We start from the raw sequence: 23,064 nt of genomic DNA, 5'->3' as shown, positions 1-23,064 counted from the left end.
TGTGTCTTAATAAAAGTTTATTATTCCTGTTTGGTAAATTCCTCTTAGACCCTAAGGAAGAGCAAAAAACCAAAATACTGAATAAATGATGATTCAAAAAAAAAAAACCCTCTGAAGTAAAATTTGTATGCCATGCTTTTTTTCATATACTGCACTATTTTTTATTTGTACTGATTTCATATAACATGAACAAATGATCTGTTCCAAAGAAATGCAAATGTTGAGATGGGTGAGTGGTGAAAGAAAGACCATATGAGGAATGTGTATTTTAGAGGCATGTTCAAAGTAACACCCACAAACAAAGAATAGAGGGAGTGCAGATTGAGATGATCTGATCATGTAAATCACAGTCCTGACAACTATGTAGGTTACAAGAGTTCAACAGATTTCAAGATTGAACGAAAAAACAGAGGCAGACCCAAGAACAAGTGGTGGGATGTCATAAAAGAGGACATGTTATCATGTAACAAACGTTGTGGATGATGGGAAGTGGTAGATATGGATATATCTTCACTTTATTAAGGCTTTCAATATTATCTCGCATGAGCTTCTCATAAACAAACTAGGGAAATACAGTCTAGATGGAGCTACTGTAAGGTGGGTGCACAAATGAGTGGAAAACCGTTCCCAGAGAGTAGTCAAGCTGGAAGGGCATATCAACTGGGGTCCCACCTGGATCAATGCTGGGTACTGGCTCTGTTCAATATCTTCACCAATGATTTAGATAATGGCATAGAGAATATAGTTTGTGGATGACAGCAGGTGGAAGGGGTTGCAAGTGCTTTGGAGGATAGGATTAAAATTCAGAATGATCTGGATAACCTGGAGAAATTGTCTGAAGAAAACAGGATGAAATTCAATAAGAACAAATGCAAAGTAGTCCACTTTGGAAGGAACAATCAGTTGCACACATACAAAATGGGAAATGACTGCCTAGGAAGGAGTACTGCAGGAAGGGATCTAGGAGTCATTGTGGAACACAAGCTAAATATGTGTCATCAGTGTAACACTTCTGCAAAAAAAGCAATCATTCTGGAATGTATTAGCAGGAATATTGTAAGCAAGACTCGAGAATTAATTCTTCCACTCTACTCCACACTGATTAGGCCTCAACTGGAAAATTGTATTCAGTTCTGGGCGCCACAGTTCTGGAAATATGTGGAAAAATTGGAGAAAGTCCAGAGAAGAGCAACAAAAATGATTGAAAGTGTAGAAAATATGACCTAAGAGTGAGAATTGAAAAAAAAATGGGTTTATTTAGTCTGGAAAAGAGAAGACTGAGAGGGGAAATAATAGTTTTCAAGTACATAAAAGGTTTTTATACAAGGAAGAGGGATAAAAAATGTTCTCCTTAACCTCTGAGGATAGGGCAACCAATGGGCTTAAATTGCAACAAGGACGGTTTAGGTTGGACATTAGGAAAAACTTTGTAACTGTCAGGGTTATTAAGCACTGGAATAAATTACCCAGGAAGATTGTGAAATCTCTGTCATAGATTTTTCACAGCAGGTTAGACAAACACTTGTCAGGGATAGTCTAGATAATACTTAGTGCTGCCATGCGTGCAGGGGACTGGACTAGATGATATGGCATTGAACAGAACACTTTGAAGGGAGGCATGCCTCTCAACAGTTGGTAGGGGCACAAAACTCCTCTGGCCCCAGGATGGCTAGGGAGAGTGGAATCGGTCCAGGTAGGTACTTACATCCCCTTCACCTCCTCAATGTGGGGCTTTATCCAGAGGACTGCTGAGCACTCTCAGCTCTCATTACCTTCAATGGAAGATACAACTGCTTAGTACCTCTCTTTATCCATATCTTCCTGAGTAAAAAGTTTATAAAAATTAGATGATATAATTACTCAATAGGACATGTAAACATCTATGTAGTTGCATTATATTAGTGTTTTTAATTGTCTTGTGCTCAGGCACCGACTTTGTCATTTCCCTGGGAGTTCTCAACCCCTACTTCACCCCAGGCCTTGCCTTCACTGCACCTCTTCCCCCAAGGCCCCACCTCCACCCTGCCTCTTCCTGCCTCATTCTGCCCGCTGCCCCAAGTGCGCCCCACCCCCTCCACCAGTGCCTCCTGCCTGCCACTGAATAGATGATCGCAGCAGGTGGGAGATGCTGGGAGGGAGGGAGAGAAGCTGATTGGCGGGGCTGCCAGTGGGCGCTGAGAACCCACTATTTTTTTCATGTGGGTGCTCCAGCCCCAGAGCACCCATCCATTTTGATAAAGCAAAGAAAGTGGTTCATAGAACCAGTTTCTTTTCCTCCCCCCCCCCAAAAAAAAAACAGAAGCAAAAGTCTTGTCACAGACCCTGTGGCCTCACACACACTTGCCCTTTCTGTTGTTGGGAACATTATCTTTCATACAGGCATTCAGAAGCCTTCTACAATACAAAAGGAGATATGTAAAATACTCAGGTTTCCTCTACTCTCTAGTGTTTGTTGTAGTCACTTTTTTCTACTCAAAAAGTTATGTTAACTGTTTAGTCCTTTTGAAAAAAGTGATTATTCGTAAAGAGGAATCAAGAGGACTGGTCATAGGGAATGACAGTCAGTTTTGCTTGATGCGTAGATGTAATTTTCCACTGTGCCACCAAACTCTCACCAGCATAAGGCTATGCAAAATAGAGACATTTGCTGTTTCACATATTAAAGCCATGTACAATTTCAACTATGGTGGAACTTTGGGGGTGTAATTTTAGGACTGTCTCTCTGTTAAAACTCATCCCCCTAACTATTGCTGCACTTCATGTTTCCAAAATAATATTCAGTACAATTATGTAACTCTCATGGTGCAAATACGTATCTTTGAGGAGTAAAGAGGGAATTCTTAATGTTTTTAATGGACACCTATTTATTAAATGAATGAGGGTGAGGGAGCCACCTAACTGGTAGCTAACAGTGCATATAAATCTGTGCAAGTGCATTATTCAGAACTGCTTAACTGCATTAACCTCTCCCAATCTTATTAGTAGTTTAGGATTTTAAGGTTTCTAGAAGCTTAAAGTACATCAGCTGGCTCAACATGAGCTTTACAAATTCTACCAGCAGAGTGAGGAGAAATTGCTGTTGCTGGCTTTTTCCATTATTTCTGGGTGGGGCAGGGGAGAGTTATTTTCTTTGTCCTAAGTATTTGAGTGTACTAGTCAAGGAAATACACCTCTACCTCGATATAATGCTGTCCTTGGGAGCCAAAAAATCTTACCATGTTATAGGTGAAACCACGTTATATCGAACTTGCTTTGATCCACTGGAGCACGCAGCCCCGCCCCCCCGGAGTATTGCTTTACCGCGTTATATCCGAATTCGTGTTATATCGGGTTGCGTTATATTGAGGTAGAGGTGTACATTCCAGTTGATTTGAACAGATGTCAACTTTCCTTAAATTACTAACTTTTCTCCAGTCACTCCCACAGTCCTGGTAACTTCAAAGCCTTTTACCTGAAGGCCCAATTGAGCACTATGTCTGACAATATTTGTAGGATGAGGCCCATAATCTGGTAGAAATGACAGTTAGGATAAACACTACAGCTAACACTTTCAAAAATGGGTGCCTAGAATTAGGCTCCTGAATCCATATTTAGGTACTTTAAAATGGCTTGCTTGCTGATCACCCAGCTACTCCCATTAAGTCCATGGGAACTGTTGTGACTGAGACATTTTTGAAAGTCAGGTCACCTAGTATAATTTGTGCTTACTAGATTTATATTTTTCATAGAATGCTGGAGTGATAGTAGTGGACATACTCCCATCTTCTGTTTATGCTTGAGCAACATGAGTAAGGAGCCCTTATACTTGGAAGAGTCTCACTGAACTGAATGGGTATTTTGCCTGAATTAGGGACCTCTGGATAAGGGCCAGACAAATATAGCATGGCTAGGAGCAGTACAAGCTTTTTCTAAACTGACTTTCTAATGTGCTTTCACCCCACTTCTGGCTGAATCTCCTCCAGAACTCAGATGATAATGCAATTTTTATGATGTCTGAATCCTTGTTCCCTCACTGACATGCCAATTAGTATCAGTTATGGTGTGTGCCTGTGTGTGTGTGTGAGACAGAGAGAGAGAGAGAGAGAGAGAGAGAGAAGCTGGAGCTTCTCCATTAGAATGTGGGCTAAGACTATCTACTCATTTCTCACAAGCAAAGAAGAAGCTGTCATATGGCACACTTCTGTTCGCTACTGAGTTGGACTGCATATTAACTGGTGACCTGTAGTTTAAAGGCAAGTTTTATCCCATTAGTAATCCTCAGAGCCACTGAGTCCTCCCATTAAAAACTTATGAATAACCATTTTATTTTGGACGTAGGACTCTGTTCTGCAGTTATAAAGCTGTATTTTCACTTTGTGAGATTTCCAAGGCATGTGTGTATACGTATACAACTGCTCACCCTCTCTGTTAAAAATTGAGAGCTTTCCAGTGGTCTTCAATGCCTTCATTTGTGTGGGTCACTGCACATAAAAATAAATATGTACGCAATGTGCCAGTCCACAGCAATTTAATGTTTCAACTATTTTGATAACTAATTATGGATTTCCCTTAAAATTTAGAACCTATCTCCTTCTATCCTGTGTTCTACTTAGCACTGAATCCTTACAATAGAGTGGAGGAAAAGATAGGTGTTGTCCTCTAAACCTGACTATTTCACCACATGCATCCTCTTATGCTAGCAAAGGAATACTTACAGTGGCTAGTAGAAAATGTTGTTGCCTGACATAAGATATAAGTTTGATAAATGCCAAAGTTTAATAGTGATATAGCCTGATTCTGTCAAATGATTGGGGTTTATATCATCTGACACCTAAACAAAGCTTACAAAATGTGTGCTGATATATTGACATTTTAACAGTACACAAATGGCACAGAGGAGAACTCTTTAGATGGAGTGTGATGCAAGTTCCTTCAGAATGTCACTTGAGAGAGAACATTCTTAATCATTTTTTGACAAATATGGATATATTAAAATGACGGCCAACCTGAATAAATGGTTCTGCACTGTTCATTTGCTGGCACTTCAGTTTATGCCTCAGGTGATGTAATATATGACTTTTTTCCTGTTTTTGTTAATGAGCATTTTGGCCTCTCAATAACAATCATTCTATTGATGCTGTGTATATGGGCACCTGTCACCGTTATGTATTCTGTTTCCCTGAATGACTTCAGCTGGGTGAATATTACATTTGGAAAGTGCCAAACAGAATATAGTGGTAACATATTCTGGACAACTGAATAGATGAAAGTAAATTATATTTGACAAATACTTGTGGTCTTATAGACATAGTTCTATAAGCAGAAGATTCATATTTTACGACTGCCTTCAGTGAACTGTTCTTTTTTCGGTAGGAATAGCAACCTGAGTGTGCATAAAACAGAATTCAGTCAGCTAAGACTAATTGTGTTAGTCTGTTACAAGATCAATGATGCACGATCTGTAAATGTTAATTCTGTTGGCATTAGTGATACATGCAGTCTGTGCCCACAATTTTGGATTCTCCAGGCTGGATTTTGTGACATGACCCTTTTTGCCAGAGTAAGGATGTTAACTGAGCATCCTGAACCAATTTGAACTTGAATAATTACCCTGTCTACCTGAATTCCCCTGATAGTTTCAATTGGATATGCCATTCTTCTTCACTCGTTGTGCTGAACTATTGTTGCATGCTGTTTAAAAAGAACTGCTGCCTTACTCCCACAGAGGCAGCTCAGTTTCACTGGTGGAGGAAAGGATCGCTGTACACTTGTACAATATATGTTCCTTTTGAAAAAAAAATTGGGATGAAAGGTGCTTCAGCATCTAAATGTAAAAGAGCCTCATCTATCATGTGATTGCAGTGGTTAGGAGGTAGCAGTCACTTGCATTGTGAGTAATTGGGAAGGATTAATTTTCCAAAATCTGTTCAGGGCTTGACAAAGAGGTCTGAAATATGAGGACTGGAAACTGAGGATAATTTTATTGGACAATAAGGGCCAAAATCTTCCCTTTCAGGAGGGATACCTTATGGATCCCCTGTAGTATAAATGAGGAGGCTTCTGGCAGGGTGTCTTCTGAGAGAGGACCTTAACTTTGGAATTTGTCCCTACCATGTTCACCTGCACTTGTTAACTTTCTGGATTCACTTAAAGCCCCTTTTCTCTTCTCAGTCTGTTGAGGAGGTGTGGGCTGAGGATTTGAGGTAGTGATAGTTATGAGCAATTCTTGTTATTGTTTGAATGTTACATTATGGGATAGATGACCGCAATACAGAATGCATGCAATACTCGATCTGATTAAAATCTGCTTCTTCACCAAGTGATTATAGGGTAGGCTATGTTGAATGTATCTTTAAAATGGCACTCAGGGCAATCCTGAAAATTATAGAGCAAGAAGTCTTACTTCCACATCAGCTGCATTTCATTAAAATACGTGATTTTAATTCTGAGGCGCTCATATCTCATAATACAGACCAACTCACTGCTTGGTACTAGGAATAAACTGCAGTCATTGGTGTGTTATTGCATAATACTTGCTAGTTTCTAAGACAGGATACCAAGGTACAATACATTTTGGCTATTTTCTCCATGAGGAAACAGTAATAAGCCGTAGATTTCCTCTTGTCCCTGGGCTCATTATAGTGCTTGGTTTTAGTGGTTTTGAAGTTCTAAACAATAAAAGGTACTGTTTATTTTTATTAACAAAACTATGGTCTGTTAACTTGACAACTGTTTCTGTATCTTTCTCTTGCCTTTCTCATCATAGCTTTGGTGGTTCACCTAGATCCAACACATTTTCCTTAAAAGATTGGTATCACTTTTATATTTTATATTGACCTGCAAAGTGCTTACTTCCCATGGAATCTTTTTTTTAATATGAGTGTGAAAGAGAGTTGCACTTTAATATCTCTGCAAATAAATGTAGGACCCAAGTATAAGAGATTTTACAAAATCCTGTGTCCACAGTTCTAGGTGATGAAGTCAGTGCACGTGTTTTTAGCATATGAATGTATCTAACATTCATTTTCATACCACAGTTTTGTTTTGGAGTTATACTTATCCTGACTCTTGTCCAGAAGATTAGCTCACAGTGTACCAAGGTCCTTTACAATATTTATTACAATGGATTTCCACCTTTTCCTTAGATCCTGAACATTGATAGTGTTGAACACATTTTTTTCTGTGCCTAGAATCGGCAGCATAAAATAGTCAACCCCAAAACTTGTTGTAACTCTTGAATGTTGTAGCAGCTCTGCTATAGTTAGGGTCAAGATGGGCTTTCTGTTTAAAGCTTGACTCTTGTAAAGGCTCTAAAATCCATATGGTTATTTGGATTGCCTTGAAATTTCGTGTGTCTCAGGGGATGCAGGGTTTGGTCTGTGATCTAAGTTTGGGATCATTTGAACAAGATGTTACTGAGATACGGCCCCTGGGGGAGAAACAGCTTTTCTTAAAGTTGATACATTCTGGCAATGTAGTTTGGCACACAGATAGAGATCAAACCAGGGCTCAGATAATCACAGCATAGTCTCAAACGCCTGAAGGTTATCCCAACAGAGAGCATGACACTAATCAGCCCTCCAGAGGAAGCCAAATTAAAACATTATTAGAAGAAGAGTTTGCTTTTCCAGTTAAGTGTTCCAGCAAGCATGTCTGAGGGATGCACTTAATACATTACACTGCACATATGCAAAAAGGAGCACCCAAGAGTGTTGAGAGGCATCTAAGATTCACAGGATCTAGAAGGCGCTGAGAAACTGTTTCAGCCATTGACTCCAAGTACCAAATAGGCACTGTGAGTTCAAATCTGAAATATTGCTCCAATCTGCTGCTGTGAAAAGAGTGTGGGCTTTTTAAATTATTTTTAGGAAATGGATTTAATCTGAATATAGCAGAATATGTTTGAAACTATTCATGAAAAGAAAATAAATGATACCTGCAAATGCTGGCTGAGGGGGAGGATGATTAGTGCTGGAAGAGTAGTTAGAAATGGGGAGAGAAGGATTTGATGTGTAGTGAGGGGATTATGGAGAGGAGAATAATTGGGGATGGGTGGGTAGGAGAGGCGTTAGAGAGCCAGGAGGGGAGAGATGGTGTGTGGGGGGGGGAGGGGAAGTAGGGGCAGAGGTGCCTGTCAGCCCTACATTGCCCTCCTCTGTGTGTGCCACAATCTGGGAACCCTCAGCCCACCTATGGGAATCTGACCCCTCTCATTTGAGCTGAGATCTGGGAGCCTTGTTCTTCTAACAGGTCTGAGCATACCTCTCTTCCTGCTCCCCCCTGCTATGCACACAGGCTCTGGGGAAGCTCCCCTCTGCATGTGCAACTGAGAACAGCCATACTGGAGCATGCACTGAGAACACACTGCAGACACTGGGGAAGGAGTTGAGAATGGGTATGCTTGTTGCATATCACAGGCTTTCCAGCACTGGGGAGAGGGGAGGAAAACACCTGCTGACATGAGTGGAACCATTCACATATTTCAGAATTATTGTTTCCGGCTCTAGTTATCTCCTTGGGGTGTTCTCATTCAGCTGAAGCATTCAAGTGTAGAAACAGCCAGAGCCTACTCTCCTGCTGGAATGCTTCCACTTCACGCTTACAGGATACCATCTAACCGTGAGCTTTCCCTTACCCTTCAGCACATCTGTAGACAAGTGTCTTATCTCACCTCCCTACTGACAATTCCTAAGGCAAGACCCCCACCCGCCAGGGCCTTGGTACTATAGCAAACAACATATTTTTGTAAATAAATGATGCCGACTAGCTCCTCAAGGTGCACACTCTCCTATCACAATCACAGCCCTGTGATGCTCCTTAAACTAATCCCCATCTCCGAATACACATCTACCAATCTGCTTCCACCATTCAAACCGTTCAGTACAACTACAACTCTCACAGTAAATCCAGCTGTAGTGCATGAAGATAATTGTGGCTATTGCCATCTCCAGAAAGGCAAAAAGAAGATTACTGGGTATGTACCCTAATTTTGTGTTTCCTGGTTTTCTGAAGTTTGAGTGTTGCGGAACTCTATGCCCTGGAAGGGCATAAGCTGTCATCAGAGTACAGAGTTTATTTTACCTGTGTATTTGGCTCTGCTGTGACTACTACTGGAATATTGTGTCCAGTCCTGGTGTCCACAATTCAAGAAGGATGTTGATTAAATTAGAGAAGGTTCAGAGAAGAGCCACAAGAATGATTTAAAGGATTAGAAAACATGTCTTAGAGAGACAGACTCAAGGAGCTCAGGCTACTTAGTTTAATGAAAAGTAGGTTATGGGTGACTTGATTACAGCCTATAACAGGGATCGGCAACCTTTGGCACGCGGCTCACCAGGATAAGCATCCTGGTGGGCCCAGCCGGTTTGTTTACCTGCCGCTTCCCCAGGTTTGGCCAATCACGTCTCCCACTGGCTGCGGTTCACCGCTCCAGGCCAATGGGGGCTGCAGGAAGCGGCATGGGCTGAGGGATGTGCTGGCTGCTGCTTCCCAGTGGGAGCCACGATCAGCTGAATCTGTGAACGTGGCAGGTAAATAAACCAGTGCTTACCCTGGCAGACTGCGTGCCAAAGGTTGCCAATCCCTGGCCTATAAGTACTGTGACAAAGTTCCTCCTCTACTTTGGTGGGTCCTGCTCTTATTTGACAGATTTGCTCACTTCAGTGATCTTCCCCACAGTCTGAGTCAGCTTCTCCTGTGTATGATCAGGAGTTGGGACGTTTGGGGGGAACCCGGGCCCGTCCTCTACTCTGGGTTCCAGCCCAAGGCCCTGTGGATTGCAGATGTCTATAGTGCCTCTTGTAACAGCTGCATGACAGCTACAACTTGCTGGGCTATTTCCCCATGGCCTCCTCCAAACATCTTCTTTATCCTCACCACAGAACCTTCCTCCTGGTGTCTGATAACGCTTGTACTCCTTAGTGCTCCAGCAGCACACCCTCTCACTCTCAGCTCCTTGTGCCTCTTGCTCCCAGCTCCTCACATGCACTTCCTCTCCTCTGACTCCCTCTTCCCTGACTAGAGTGAGCTCCTTTTTAAACCCAGGTGCCCTGTTTATCCTACCTTGATTGGCTCTAGCAGGTTCCTGATTACTCTAGTGCAGCCTCAGCTCTGGTCACTCAGGGAACAGAAAACTACTCATCCAGTGACCAGTATACTTGCCCTCTACCAGACTCCTGTACCTAACTGTCCTGGGTCTGTCACTGTACTTATGTTGGGAACAAAGATTTGATAATGGGCTATTCAGTCTAGTAGACAAAGGTACAACACAATCCAATGGCTGGAAGTCGCAGATTAACAAATTCAGACTGGAAATGAGGAGTATATTTTTTAAAGCAAGAGTAATTAACCATTGGAACAATTTCCTAAGGGTTATGGTAGATTCTCCATGAATGACCATTTTTAAAGTCTTTAAGGTGCCACGGACTCCTTGTAATTTTTAAATTAAGATTTGATTTTTTTTTCAAAAATACCTGCTCTAGGATTTTTTCAGAGAAATTCTATGGCCTGTGTTATACAGGGGGTCAAATTAGATGATCACAGTGGGCCCTTCTGGCCTTGGAATCTATTCATGAGTGGACTTTAAATTTGTTAATGAAGTTTTTTCCCATTTAGTTCCTATTTACTTAAATTGAATCTGACAATAGTAGTAACTGTGTTGCTGTAGTGCCTGGAATTTGGAAAGTGTGGGAGCATGTGGTAGGCTGTACAGGATGACTCCAGAGTGCCTCAGTGTTAAAATAATCCATTTTCTCTCTCCCTCTATCTTTTTTTTTTAAGGGCCGCAAGAGTGAGGCAGAAAAGTACTTCTTGAAGGCTATTCAGCTGGATCCTACCAAAGGCAATGGTTACATGCACTATGGTGAGTTTCTGATAGATCGGTTTCCTTGCATTTTCCAGGCTGGCTGTTAATCTCTCTGAATGATTAAAGATTTAAAAACTGCTACTGGCAAAATACCTCTATTCAAGCAAAAGAAACTAACCTACCATGTAGAACTTCATCTCCATTTCAATTTGTTAATCACAGCAAAGAGAGAGGGGAGGTATTTTCAGATTTTTGCATAATTTTCCTTCTGGGAGGGAAATTTCCAAATTACTGTCTCTCTGTTGGGAAAGGAGGAAGGTGAGTATCACTTTATGTAAAAAGGTTTCATAGACATGTTTGTTATTGTTAACAGCATTGACCTAGCTCTGCTTGCTGCCTCTGGGTGGGCAACTAAAGATTGTCTTAAGTGTGCACCAGGGCAGAACAGCTAAGATTCTGTTTCCTAGTAAGCAGTTATAGGCTGTACATCTGCCTTCCCCCTAGCTTCCTTGTGGCTTGAAACAGACAAGTATTTTAAAAGGCTTTGACAGGTTTGGCTATACCTTTTCAATACTAAGCCAATCATATGCTTAAGTGATGCAAAGCACACAGTTAATTTGAGGGTGATGGTATGATATCTTTAGATAGGTTGTTTTTTCTAGATTTACAAAAAAATATTTCCAGATGTGATTGGTCCCAAGGAACCAAAAATATTTAACTTTATGAGCTGCCTCTTATTCTTGTTTAAAACTGATAATAGAAAAGTCAGAAAATATGAGTTATGTAGTCCCCGTTGGAAAATATAGAGAGCGGAAATAAATGTAATCTTAGTTGGGGAGCATGATGGGGAACCACAGCCGTATGGTACATATATTTTTATATATTGTTTTCATTTCCTCTTTTGGCTCCACTGGGTTTAAGCAAAACAACCACAGGGATGGTGCACAAAAATGGTAATAATAAAAATAGAAGGTATAGTTAACCAGCCATAACTTTATTTGTTTGTATACTTCACTGTGTGGTTTCTAAATCTCAGTTGGTGACATTTTATATTTGATTGGTTCAAATGTAGTGTATAATTTTGTATTTTGAATCCCATGTTTAATTCCTGGATGTTGTTGGAATGCATTCCATTAGTCTGCAATAATGAGGCAGCTATTGCATTGTATATTGTAGCAGTTAATATGGTGGCCCACACTTTTAGAGTGTCTTTAACCTACTTCTCAAATACCTTTATGCCTATGCAGATTAATTTGTATATGCCTGTCTGGTTTGTGCCCACAAATTCAGATGTGGTGATCACAGAAATCTGTGGTTGCAAAGTCAAGGGCAGCTGTCAAAAATCTAACTTTGCAATCAACTTGATTCTGTATGTTTCATGACAGTTCCAGACTTCTGTTTCTCATGACTTTGTGATATTTTCGATGTTTTCCCACATTATTCATTGATTTAGTGTCCCTGCTACACTTGCACAGTTAAAATGCATAGGATTTCTGAAGCCCCTGTAATCCAAAAGCTGTGTGAGGTTACTTCAGGGATCGGCAACCTTTGGCTCGCGGCCCTCCAGGCCCCCTGGCAGGCCAGGCTGGTTTGCTTACCTGCCATGTCCACAGGTTCAGCCCATCGCGGCTACCACTGGCCACGATTTGTCGCTCAGGCCAATGGGGGCTGTGGGAAGCGGCGCGGGCTGAGGGATGTGCTGGCTACCGCTTGCCAAAGGTTGTCGATCCCTGGGTTACTTTGTTCTTCCACAGATTCATGATGCATTGATTTCTGGATTGCTATGTTACAATGCTGAAATTATAAATCCTGGTGTATTAAATTTCATAATTTAAGGTGATCCATTGACAGGGTCTTTTGTTTTTACAGCAAAATAAAAAAGAAAGCATAGTTTCTTAAGGCAGCTAAAGGATAAATCATGTCTCCCATCTCTGCAAGTGGGAGGGTACCTCGCAGTAGAAATGTAATTTTTCTGTGAAAACAGGGGGAGGGGAGCAAGGGTCAGAATTTGGAGAACACTAGGAATATTTTTTGTTTGAGTGGGACTGCTTTCATGCAGAGGATCTGGAGACAGCAGAGGAACTTGAGGGTCCACTGCTACAAAGCATGGGGTCTCCATAGTGAGCTTTATTGATTATGAATCAAATTCTTCTCTTTGAAATATCAGCATGAATCTTGAATAACTTATTGACTCCAATAGCATTAATCCATATTTACATCAAAGTAACCAAGACCAGATGATGGCCCTATGTCAAAGTTCTGTCCCAGCAGGCACTAAACTCATTATCAAACATGAAAAAGATTCTCTGGGCTATTCTTTTCTTTGCTTGTTCCGAAGTCCTGATCAGGAATCTGGAAATATATGTCTAAGGACAATACAGTTATTAATCATGAACCTCTAGTGGACACTTACTCTGTGTGTTTTGTCTCTACACATCATGAATTTGGTTTAGCAACTTTTCATAGGTACACTTCATATCCCGTAAGTCAAATGCTAAATCATAAATCTATACTCCTTCTCATGTAAACCTTAAACATGACGACACTCTGGAAAAAAAAAACAGAGTTGGCACCATCCCTAGAAAATGCACACCTCACTGAGAAGTCAAATCAGAAGGGTGGCCATTGGGGACTCAAAAGCCTGTATGTTAATGGAGCAGCACTGTATGTAGGGACTGCAGATACGCTTTGATGCAGCTATTATATTACTTGTGCTCCCATGATGGGTCCATATATGCCTTCATCTTTGATTGCTGTCTTTGTGGTCTTTTTTGGAGGTATCAGGATGATTTGTCAGTGTGTTCTATCGTGTCGGAGATTTACCCTTGTATTTTCTGTTACTTCTAGTTATGGCCCTGAGCCATTAGTGGTGCAGAATGTGAATCAATGAGGGAAGTACCTTAAATGGCACATAAGACATTTAGGAATGTGTGATGAGTTAGGCAATGGCTTCATGGGTAATGTCACCATGGCACATTTGGCTGGACAACCCACTGGTACCTTGATTTTGCAGTTCCAGATCACTGGCTTGTTACCAGGTGTTTCAATGTTTTGAACAGTGTTTCCCAACCTGAGGGCACCAGACTAGTTCAGGGAGGAGTAAAGGAGTGGATCAGTGTGAGTGGGGTGAGATACAAGGGCTGCAGATCCCTGTCTCCTACACACATTCTGCAAATGTGTTGCCATGTCACTAGGTACAGCAGGAGGTGGCTCACTGAAAGCCATCCACCTTCCCTCCCCATCATAGTGCCTCTTTTGTAACTCGCTATAGGAGCAGCTCACCATTACAGTACCAAGCTGAAAACTCAGGCTGCCAACCAGTCTAGGCTTCTCTTCTACTGTGACATTCAGCTGAACTTTGGGTGAAACCAGTGGATGTCTACTGGATGGAACCAGCGTAGCTCTTAGTGAGGTAGGCAGAGTAGAGCTACCAGCGAGGCTGGAGGGGAGAAGGACTCAAGAGGCAGCAAAAAACTTGTAAAAGAGGAAAAGAGAGAATGTCCATGTGAAAAGAAGGGCATCATGACAGAAAGAAGAAAAAGAGAGAGTGCAAAAACCGAGTGAGGACATGGTGTTGAGGGGAGTACATCAACTAATCCATTCCAAGTGAAAGCTCCAATGCATTTTTTTTTTGGAGAATCATTGACTTAGCTATTGGCCCTTGACATACAGCAAGGAATGGAGTTGGTTTCATTATATTATGTTATGTATTTGTGATAAAATAGGAGGGAACTTGTTGCTATTCATGTATCAAATATTTTTATTTTGTAGGGGGAGATTTTCAAAGGAACAAAGGTGTTTATACCCAGTGATAAGTATTGGGCCACCTGAATTCCATTTGCATCTTTGAAAATCTCCCCATGATGTCTGAAGATTCAGTTAGATGGCAAGTAAGTAGTCAATCAGTGTTAGCTGGCTTAGAGAGGCCCTCTAACATCTAGACTACTGAAAGCTTACCTTAAAATGCGAGAATGCTGAAATACTGAAGGACTGCAAAGATTAAAAACACTAAGCCAGAAGATGGTCCCCACTCCAGTTGCTTTACAGCCATAAATGAGCCACAGTTGGATAGGGAGAAAATTTCCCCATTTTAGGTATAGCAGCTCTATCCTGGCCCCTTCATAAGTTCCCAGCACAGGGGTGTTTGTAGGCCAGAAACATGAGGGGATGTGGTGGTCACAGTGCAAATCACTATGGGGTTATGGGCTTCAGAGCAGTCTCCAGCAGTACTCTATCTTACACCAGGGGTTGTTTCAGCCCTGCAGTAACTCAGAATCTCAGCAATGCAAAAGTGGCATAAAGCGTATTTCTGTCTCCCTGACTCTGACCTGCACGTTCTGTGCTGCATCTCTCAGGAAACATAGCAAAGTAGAGAATCAGCTGTATGTTCAGGATGTCAGAATGATTAGCTTTAATGATAAACTGTCAGGGAAGAACCAGAAACACCAAAATTTGAAACTCTTCAACATTTGTGGTCATTAACCTAGCTTGTTTGGAAATAGGCTGCTTCATTCAAGTGATCACTTCTAAAGGAACTTTGGATTGAGTAGTTATTATAGTGGTCAGGAATTATCTTGTTTTATGTTGTAGGATTGCAGTAGACTCAAGAACATCAGAAAAGGACTTGACTGCTTATGCTTAAAGATGCACACATTTCTTTGTGCCCTAAATATACCACTGCTCTGCTTAAATACTGATTCACATTCACAGCTTCCAATAAGATTCTAAACAAGATTTAAATCAGAATGTTCCTTAATTTATCCTGTTAAGTTTCAGTTTGGGAGTGACACATATCTCATACTACACCAAGAGACTGAAGCTCTTCTTAAATCATAGTTACTGGACACAATTAAGGGGCAGAGAGTTTGGAAACCTAATTAGACCATTATGCTGTCATTTACACACATCTCACTAGAATTATTGTTTTATGTTTAGGAACTCAGAAAAACTATGTTCCTTAAAGTATATTTATTAGTTAATTGTATTATAGCAGTAACTGGAGACCACAATCAGAGATCAAGACTCCATTATGCTAGAAAGAGTACACACAAAGAAAAGACAGATTCTGTCCATAAGAGCTTACATATTGTATGAAAGTTTGTTATTTGAATATGACAGAGAAATGTGTGTTATATTTTTATAACAAGACCGCCATTTCTGCCATAGGTAGTCTTTCTGGAGGTTTCTGCGTGAAATTCTGAGAGCTTCTTGGATAGAGAGATTCCAGGGTTTGGAACAGGAAAGTTGGCAGGGGCTGTGCTGATGCGCATATTGCATCTGTCTAGCTCTGACCACAACTCATTGGAGAATTTAATTTCCCAATATACATCACTATCTAGCATCTGATGTTCCCAGTGGAGCAGACCCATGTGTTTGTTTTGTTTCTCACTCTGTATATACTGCGTTCAGCTAATCCTGCAGTCAGATATAAGTAATTCACAAGAATTGAAAAGTCAATTTTATGTTTTACTGACAAACATAAAAACTGACCTTCCTAGGAACTTGGTGATTTCTCCTCCAACCCCCTAAATAGGTCATAGCATTTTGTTAACAGCTTACAATTGATATGTCTCCTGGTTTCCGTTTTTTGTATTTAATACAATTCTAACTTTTAATTGCATTTCACTGATGGAAGTCCCTTAGTATGAGAATTTAGGATTTGAAATTTTTGGCCAAAATGTTCCTGTAATTCCACTGCTGCCCCATGCTACAGACAAATGTATTTTAAAATGTAAGCTGTGGGAGTTCCTATCCAGTTTCGTCCTTGGACTCAAAACTGAGGATATATTGCAGCTGTTACCTTTGGGGAAATGATGGATACAAAGTGATTTCAGAGAGAGGCTAGAATTTAGAAGTTAAGTAACAAATGTAGCAAGTTAACTATCCCATGTAAGAGACAGCGAGCAGGAAAAAGAGGATTAATGCGGAAAATAATAGAGTAATAGTGGATTTGTAAATGGATAGGGATAGGGAAGTTAAATAACAGTTTAGAAGTTTGTTGCTTTAAGTTCAGAAGTGAAAGATAGGGAACAAAAGATGTCAGAAATCTAGTAAGTACCCAAAAATCACTATTCATCTGTTCTACATCTATCTAAAGATCCATAACCTTAACTTACACGCAACTAACCAGACTGAACTGTGATCTTTAAAAAAATGTGAAAGTGGAACTTCACAGAGAAATTCAATTACAAATTGCCTAATTAAGTTAAAGTATAATTAATCTAATGAGAATAATCCATTTTTATTATAAAAAGGGAATAGTTAAGTGATTTAGAGTTATAAGAGCCCATGTATTATTCAAAAGAAGCTAAATGAAAAGGTCTCAATAGTAATTAATAAGACAGTTAGTTTGAACATCTTGTTGGTTCTGGGCCTCTCCCATTCCAATTAAGTAATTCCCAGTGTGAGGGAAATGGGGTTTCTGTGCACATGCCTACCCTACTGCCTCACTTCCCTCAGCACTTCTCCTACTCGTATACCACCCAAAACAGACCACAAGGGATGCTACAAAAAACTAAGAGTTTAAACCTGGCAGAATCCGTTCTTAAGGATTGACAAAAACATAACCTTGACTTAATTGTCTTTTTACATCAATAGATTATGAAGGAAGAAGTGAAGCCAGGAAAGGGAGGTATTTCTGACATTATAGTACCAACGGATTTTAATTGGAATCCTCTTCTGCCTTCCCCTGAATTTAGGCTCTATATAGTGTTGGGAAATCTATATTCCTGCTGTGTGGTCAATTGGCCAGGTCATCTCTGGGATACTGGCAAGTGATGAGAAGGGGCAATAAGACAGTTTTTAAGGCAGTGAAATCTGGGATCATGATGCTGCAGCACCCACAGGCTTGAAGAAATCTTTCACTGACTTTCATTTTTGAATGGCCTGATGTTGGCAGTAGGGATACAGTCATTGAGAAAAACAGATGAGAGAGGGGAAGATAGCCCACAGAGACAGAATATACAATAGTCCTTAAAGCAAACAGATAGGAGAGCATTTTAAATGTTAAGTAGGATTCAGAGGAAATAAGGGGTGGCAGAGCAGATTTGAGCATTGCCACCATCTCGGGTATTCAGCATAAGCTCTGTTGGCTACCTCTGATACTTCCAGTATGTTCAGTCCAAAACTGGCTTAGAACGCCTTGAAAGCAAAATCCTCAAGCAAACAGGAATCATGCCATCTGGGTATCTACATGCTGAGCTGGTGTTTCTCGCTTTGGCACATGTCACGCATAGCCTGTGAATCTGTTTAGAAACTGGCAGATCAAACAGCTGTGTAAATTTACTTATGTCAGCCCGTCGTGTTGCAGAACTGTACCACCTAAGGAATGTTTGACAGACCCCGGAACAAGGACTTTCCTCTCATTGCCCCCAGAAAGTTCTACTCAAAATATCCATTGGTAGGACTCCATTTATATCCTGTGACATCTGCTCTTAACTGTTGGCAGTGGATGACTGACAGTTTTGGTGGTTCCAGTCTTAATGCTGCTGATGCCAATCAGCCATATTCTGTTCCGAGGGCCCAACAAGGAGTGACTGCTGCTCTCCTTCCATCCTGTTGTTTTGGATGAACCGACGTAACACATGCTGGATTAGGCCAGCCAAAGTTTGATCCCAACAAAGATTCCTCTTGGAACGCTAAGTTCTGTGAATATATCAAAAAAGGACAATTTCAACTGGCACGCCAATGTTGCATATGTTAAAATAATTGAGGTTGTTACTAGCCATAGATTTAATGCAATCAGATTTGATGCTTGATTCTACAACCTTGTAGAATGCCATTTTTACCATAGTGTTGTGTGCCACAGTCTGAGGAAAAAAATATTCCTTTGAGGAGGCTGTGGGGGAATAGTATCCAGACACTGATGGTCAAGAAGACTCTTCTGATACCCAACGTATTTCCACAGAGAAAGAAGAAAATGCCAGTGACTTCCATCTCTAGAGGATCTGATTTTTCCCTCTTATGCAAGGGATAGATAAGGGAGATTCACTTAATTTACAGACAGCCAAGAACACCCAGTCAGGTATGTCAGAACCAGAAATGCAGCTACCTTGTGAAAAAGGTAGCCAATCAAATCCATACTGAGACATTTCAGAGTGATTCCTCTTGTATATACACTCTGGATATGGCAGATGACTACATGTATGCACATCCCAACCACTGGATGTGTCATAGATTCTGATAGGGTACCAATTCAGAGATTAATCTTTTGGGTTGGTGTCAACACTGTTGCTCTGAAAAATTCTTGGCAGTTGTAGGGGTATATTTACACAGAGTGGAGGGATGCATTCTTTTCTCTAACTGAATGATTAGCTGATCAAGGACTTTGACAGAGATCCAGAATTTGTTTTTTCAATCTAAGGGTACTAAAGTCATTTGGTTTTAACCTAAACAACCTAAAGGCTTCTAGTTCATTCCACAAACAACTGGAGTAAACACCTTGCTTCAAAGCTTTATGTCTCAAAGATAGATTCTAAGACATTTTCTGTCTGCCAAAGAGGATTTGCCAGAAGAAGCAGGTTTCAGCAAGGCTGTGGATGTTGGAAATGATGGCTCTGACAGTATTTTTGGTGTCTGTCTGCTTCCACAGTATCAGAGGACACTTGAAGTCTCAGTGGTTACAAACCATACAAAAACACTACTATTGCACCTGATTGAGAGATGACCTGCAAGAACTATTGGATTTTTGGCAGTCCAGTGACAATCAGAAATTGGTAAATGACTTCTGAGCCAAATTGTAGTCACAATAATCCATCCATGCAGAGGTACTTTTACATTGAAGGCAAGTGGTAATCCAGGAACAGTAACTGTACATATATGTTTTTGGAAGGATTGAAATTGTTATGGATTAAGAGGTGTCATAAAACTGGTATCCCAAAAGTTGATTTTAATTCAAATAAACAATCAGGCTACCAAAATTGACATAGTTGGTGAGAGCCAGTCATGACATTTGCAGAAGGAAATCCATGAAAATATGAGACTGGGTAGTGCCCCATAAATCATGACTAGTGGCCAGCAACCTATCGGGTGAAAACCCTGATAATAAATTTAGACAAATACAAGTAGTTCCTGGATCAGGAGCTAGTGGATCAAATCTTCTTTGAAATCAGGACATCTCCCTAAGACTTGTTAGCTATTCAGCCATTCTGCCAACATTCATAAGAATGGCCATCCTGGATCAGACCTATGTTCCATCTGCCCCAGTATCCTGTCTTCTGACAGTGATCAGTGCCAGATGCTTCAGAGGGAATGAACAGAACAGGATAATTTGTTGCGTGATTCATTCCCTGTCATTCAGTCCCAGCATCTGGAGGTCAGAGGTTTAGGAACACACAGATAATGGGGTTACTAATAGCAATTGATGGACCTATCCTCCATGAACTTACTAATTCTTTTTTGAACCTAGTTAGTTTTGGTCTTCACAACATCCCCTAGCAATGAGTTCCACAGATACCACACTAGTCTTCTTATACTGACAAGGCCCTTCTGTTACAAGAAATGTCACTCCTCCCCGACTATAAAGCCTGCACTGCCATGCCCAGTCTTTTCAAAGAGGCTTATTTCTTTAAACAGAGGCTATCAAATAAACAGAAAATCGTATTAACTCTGTGCTTGGCCCAGGCTTCAGGATCACCCCTCCCAGGAGTTTCTGGCATTCCAGCTCCTGGCAACTTCCTAGCCTCAGCCAGCTCCATTCCCCTCATGGAGCAACTTCCCTATGCCCCTGGCCCCTTGTTCCAGGGACCCAGTACAGGAACTAGCTCCACTCCAGTGTGACTTTTCCTCCCCAAGGCTCAGCCTCTCTGTCCTTCCTCCCTCAGCTGCCTACTAGCAGCCCTTTATAGGCACATGGGTAGCCCAGCTCTCTTTAGTTAGGTGGATTGGGCTCACCTGCTCTGGCCCAGGGTAGCTCGGTTTAGTTATCCTCAGGGACCAGGTACCCTGTGACACCTTGTCTATAAGCTTGATGTGAAAAACTCTATAGCCAAAGTTTTTGTGTAGTACAGATACACCCCTGGAAAGTCATCCCAGCTGTTTATTTTGATTCCAATTTAATGGAGCAGGCAGTTTTCAAGAGAACCATAGTCAATATTTTCAGACTTGTGCATATCAAGATAGGAACTGCATTCATATTTAGGCACATGAATACAACAGGCTTGATTTGCAGAGAGTCTAAGCACACCACAGCTTTCATTAACTTCAAACTCCAACATGCACATGCAGATCTTGATTTTGACAGGAGATTGAAAAGCTGCCCTGCAAAGTTATGTTAAAAGCTCATTCAGTCAGATAAATGTCTGCTTCCCCAGCTAGCCTCTGATTAGCTGTCTTCTATTAAGGAGACATTTGTAGGGCAATTCTAGGTTGTTCTCATACCTCTCACAGACATGGTTTGCACTTGGCCTTATGGCAAGAATTTGGGTTTAAAGTGTGTTACGGCCCTGTTTCTAGGCAAGGAGTGTTGCAGCTCCTCCCAGCCCTAGCCATTTAGTTTTACTTTTCAGGCTGGTTTTAATATTTGTCATTTCTTAAGAGATAACTTAGTTCCTAAAGAAAATAATATTGTAGGGAAAAGATATGTTTATGGTAAATAGATGGTCCCACGGTTTTGTTTGTGGGGTATTGTGGTGAAATTTTGCTTGTGCTTGGCTGACTTTGTGAAATAATTGTCATAATTTCAAGTTAACTTTTAAGAGGCTTAATACTAAGTATGGAGAATGGAATTCTACTTATGAGAAAAAGATCCATTAAAGATCCAAAACATAGCTTATAGTTAAGGCTAAGATTTTGTCATGGATATTTTTAGTAAAAGTCACAGACAGGTCATGGTCAATAAACAAAAATTCACAGAAGCCCCGTGACCTGTCCCTGACTTTTAGTAAAAATATCTGTGACAAAATGGGGAGGAAGGAGACTCCTGCTACTGCTCTGGGGTCTCTTGCACCACCCATGGCACTTGAGAGTGCTGGGCCCCCCCGCTGCCCACCTCTCAGGGGCTGAAGCAGAAAATGTCACTCAGGGTTCTGGAAGTCACGAATTCTGTGACCTCCATGACAAACTCTTAGCCTTTCTCATAATAGTGTTACTAAGCTTTTGGGAATATGAAGGGAGAATAGTTATACACATTTTATTACAAAGAGTTTTAGAGAAGCAATGAAAAGAATATGCTTTCAGCCGCTGCAGTAAGAGCAGCTACATCGCTCTATATCATTTTATATAACTATTTTAACTTAGGTAGTTACACTTCTCTGCACTGTCACATCTAAGAAATGTAACAGCGCCTTCACCACTCAAATATGAAGTAATGGATAAATAGGTAAATTCTATATTTCTTCAGAGAGGCCCAATGGATGCTATTTTGGAAGATTCCCCAGTAAGTCATTAGATTTTGGGTGAGGTATTGGTTAGAAATTCTTTCCAATGGTAACATGTACTTTTAATAATTTCTATACAGGAGGTAAAATAAGAGCTGATATATCTGTTTCATCTGTAATTAAGATATCTTTATTTAAAGACATTGCTGTTTGTTTTACCATGTGACCATGGTTACTATGTGACACTGCTGTTTGTTTTGCCCATTAGGATTTGTGTCAGTTACATTCTTTTACTTTCTCTATCAGGATAGTTATAGATATCAAAGAAAAATCCCCCTGTTTGAACTTTAATTTTATTTGGAAGTTAGTTATTTTACAAAATGTGGAAACCAGAAATATGATATTTCTAGAGTTTTGTTTCTAATATCTAGGGATACTTTTTGGTATTAGACAGCTCAAAATAATATGGGTCTGGGGAAACTTTCTCTAACTGAATTGATTGGCCTAATAAAAGGTTGACAATATTTATATTTCATCCACATGGAACTGAAAACTACAAATATATTTTTTCAATCAGAGTTATGTATATTCCAGCAGCTCGCTTTTGGAGCCTTCAATATAAATGTGTATGTTTTTACAGTATTGTATGTCACCACCTCCTGCTGTTGGATACATAAATAGGTCTTCACATGGAAGTGTCTCACTCAGCTGATTTTGTGCTTTTATTCTCTTTTTACAAGGAAGTTTTCATGCCAGCAGTTTAGGACCAGTTTTATTTGTCATTGATCTCCAACTTATGGCCAGTATTTTAAATGTGGTTGCTGTCAATGATCAGTTGTTCAAGCTGGTCTTTAAAGGAATTGCTGTAATGAAAGGCAGTAATCTAGGGCCCAATCCAGCAAACTCTCAAACACACAAGTAGCCCCCCTGAAATCAGCAGAACTGCTTGAATCAGTAAGGGCAGCT

The 23,064-nt window shown here is 40.6% G+C and overlaps 1 protein-coding gene across 1 annotated transcript in view; it reads left to right on the top strand.

Moving 5' to 3' along the window:
* The window catches only part of TMTC2 (transmembrane O-mannosyltransferase targeting cadherins 2), a 402,975-nt gene that overhangs the window by 312,829 nt on the left and 67,082 nt on the right, over nucleotides 1-23,064 (top strand). Inside the window, exon 9 of the mRNA XM_030548615.1 lies at nucleotides 10,759-10,840. Within this exon, the coding sequence (XP_030404475.1) occupies nucleotides 10,759-10,840 (82 nt within the window). The remainder of the gene's footprint in view (nucleotides 1-10,758; nucleotides 10,841-23,064) is intronic.

The sequence above is a fragment of the Gopherus evgoodei genome, chromosome 1, assembly GCF_007399415.2.
Source record: "Gopherus evgoodei ecotype Sinaloan lineage chromosome 1, rGopEvg1_v1.p, whole genome shotgun sequence".
NCBI lineage: Eukaryota > Metazoa > Chordata > Testudines > Testudinidae > Gopherus > Gopherus evgoodei.
This window is presented reverse-complemented; position numbering and strand designations above follow the sequence as displayed.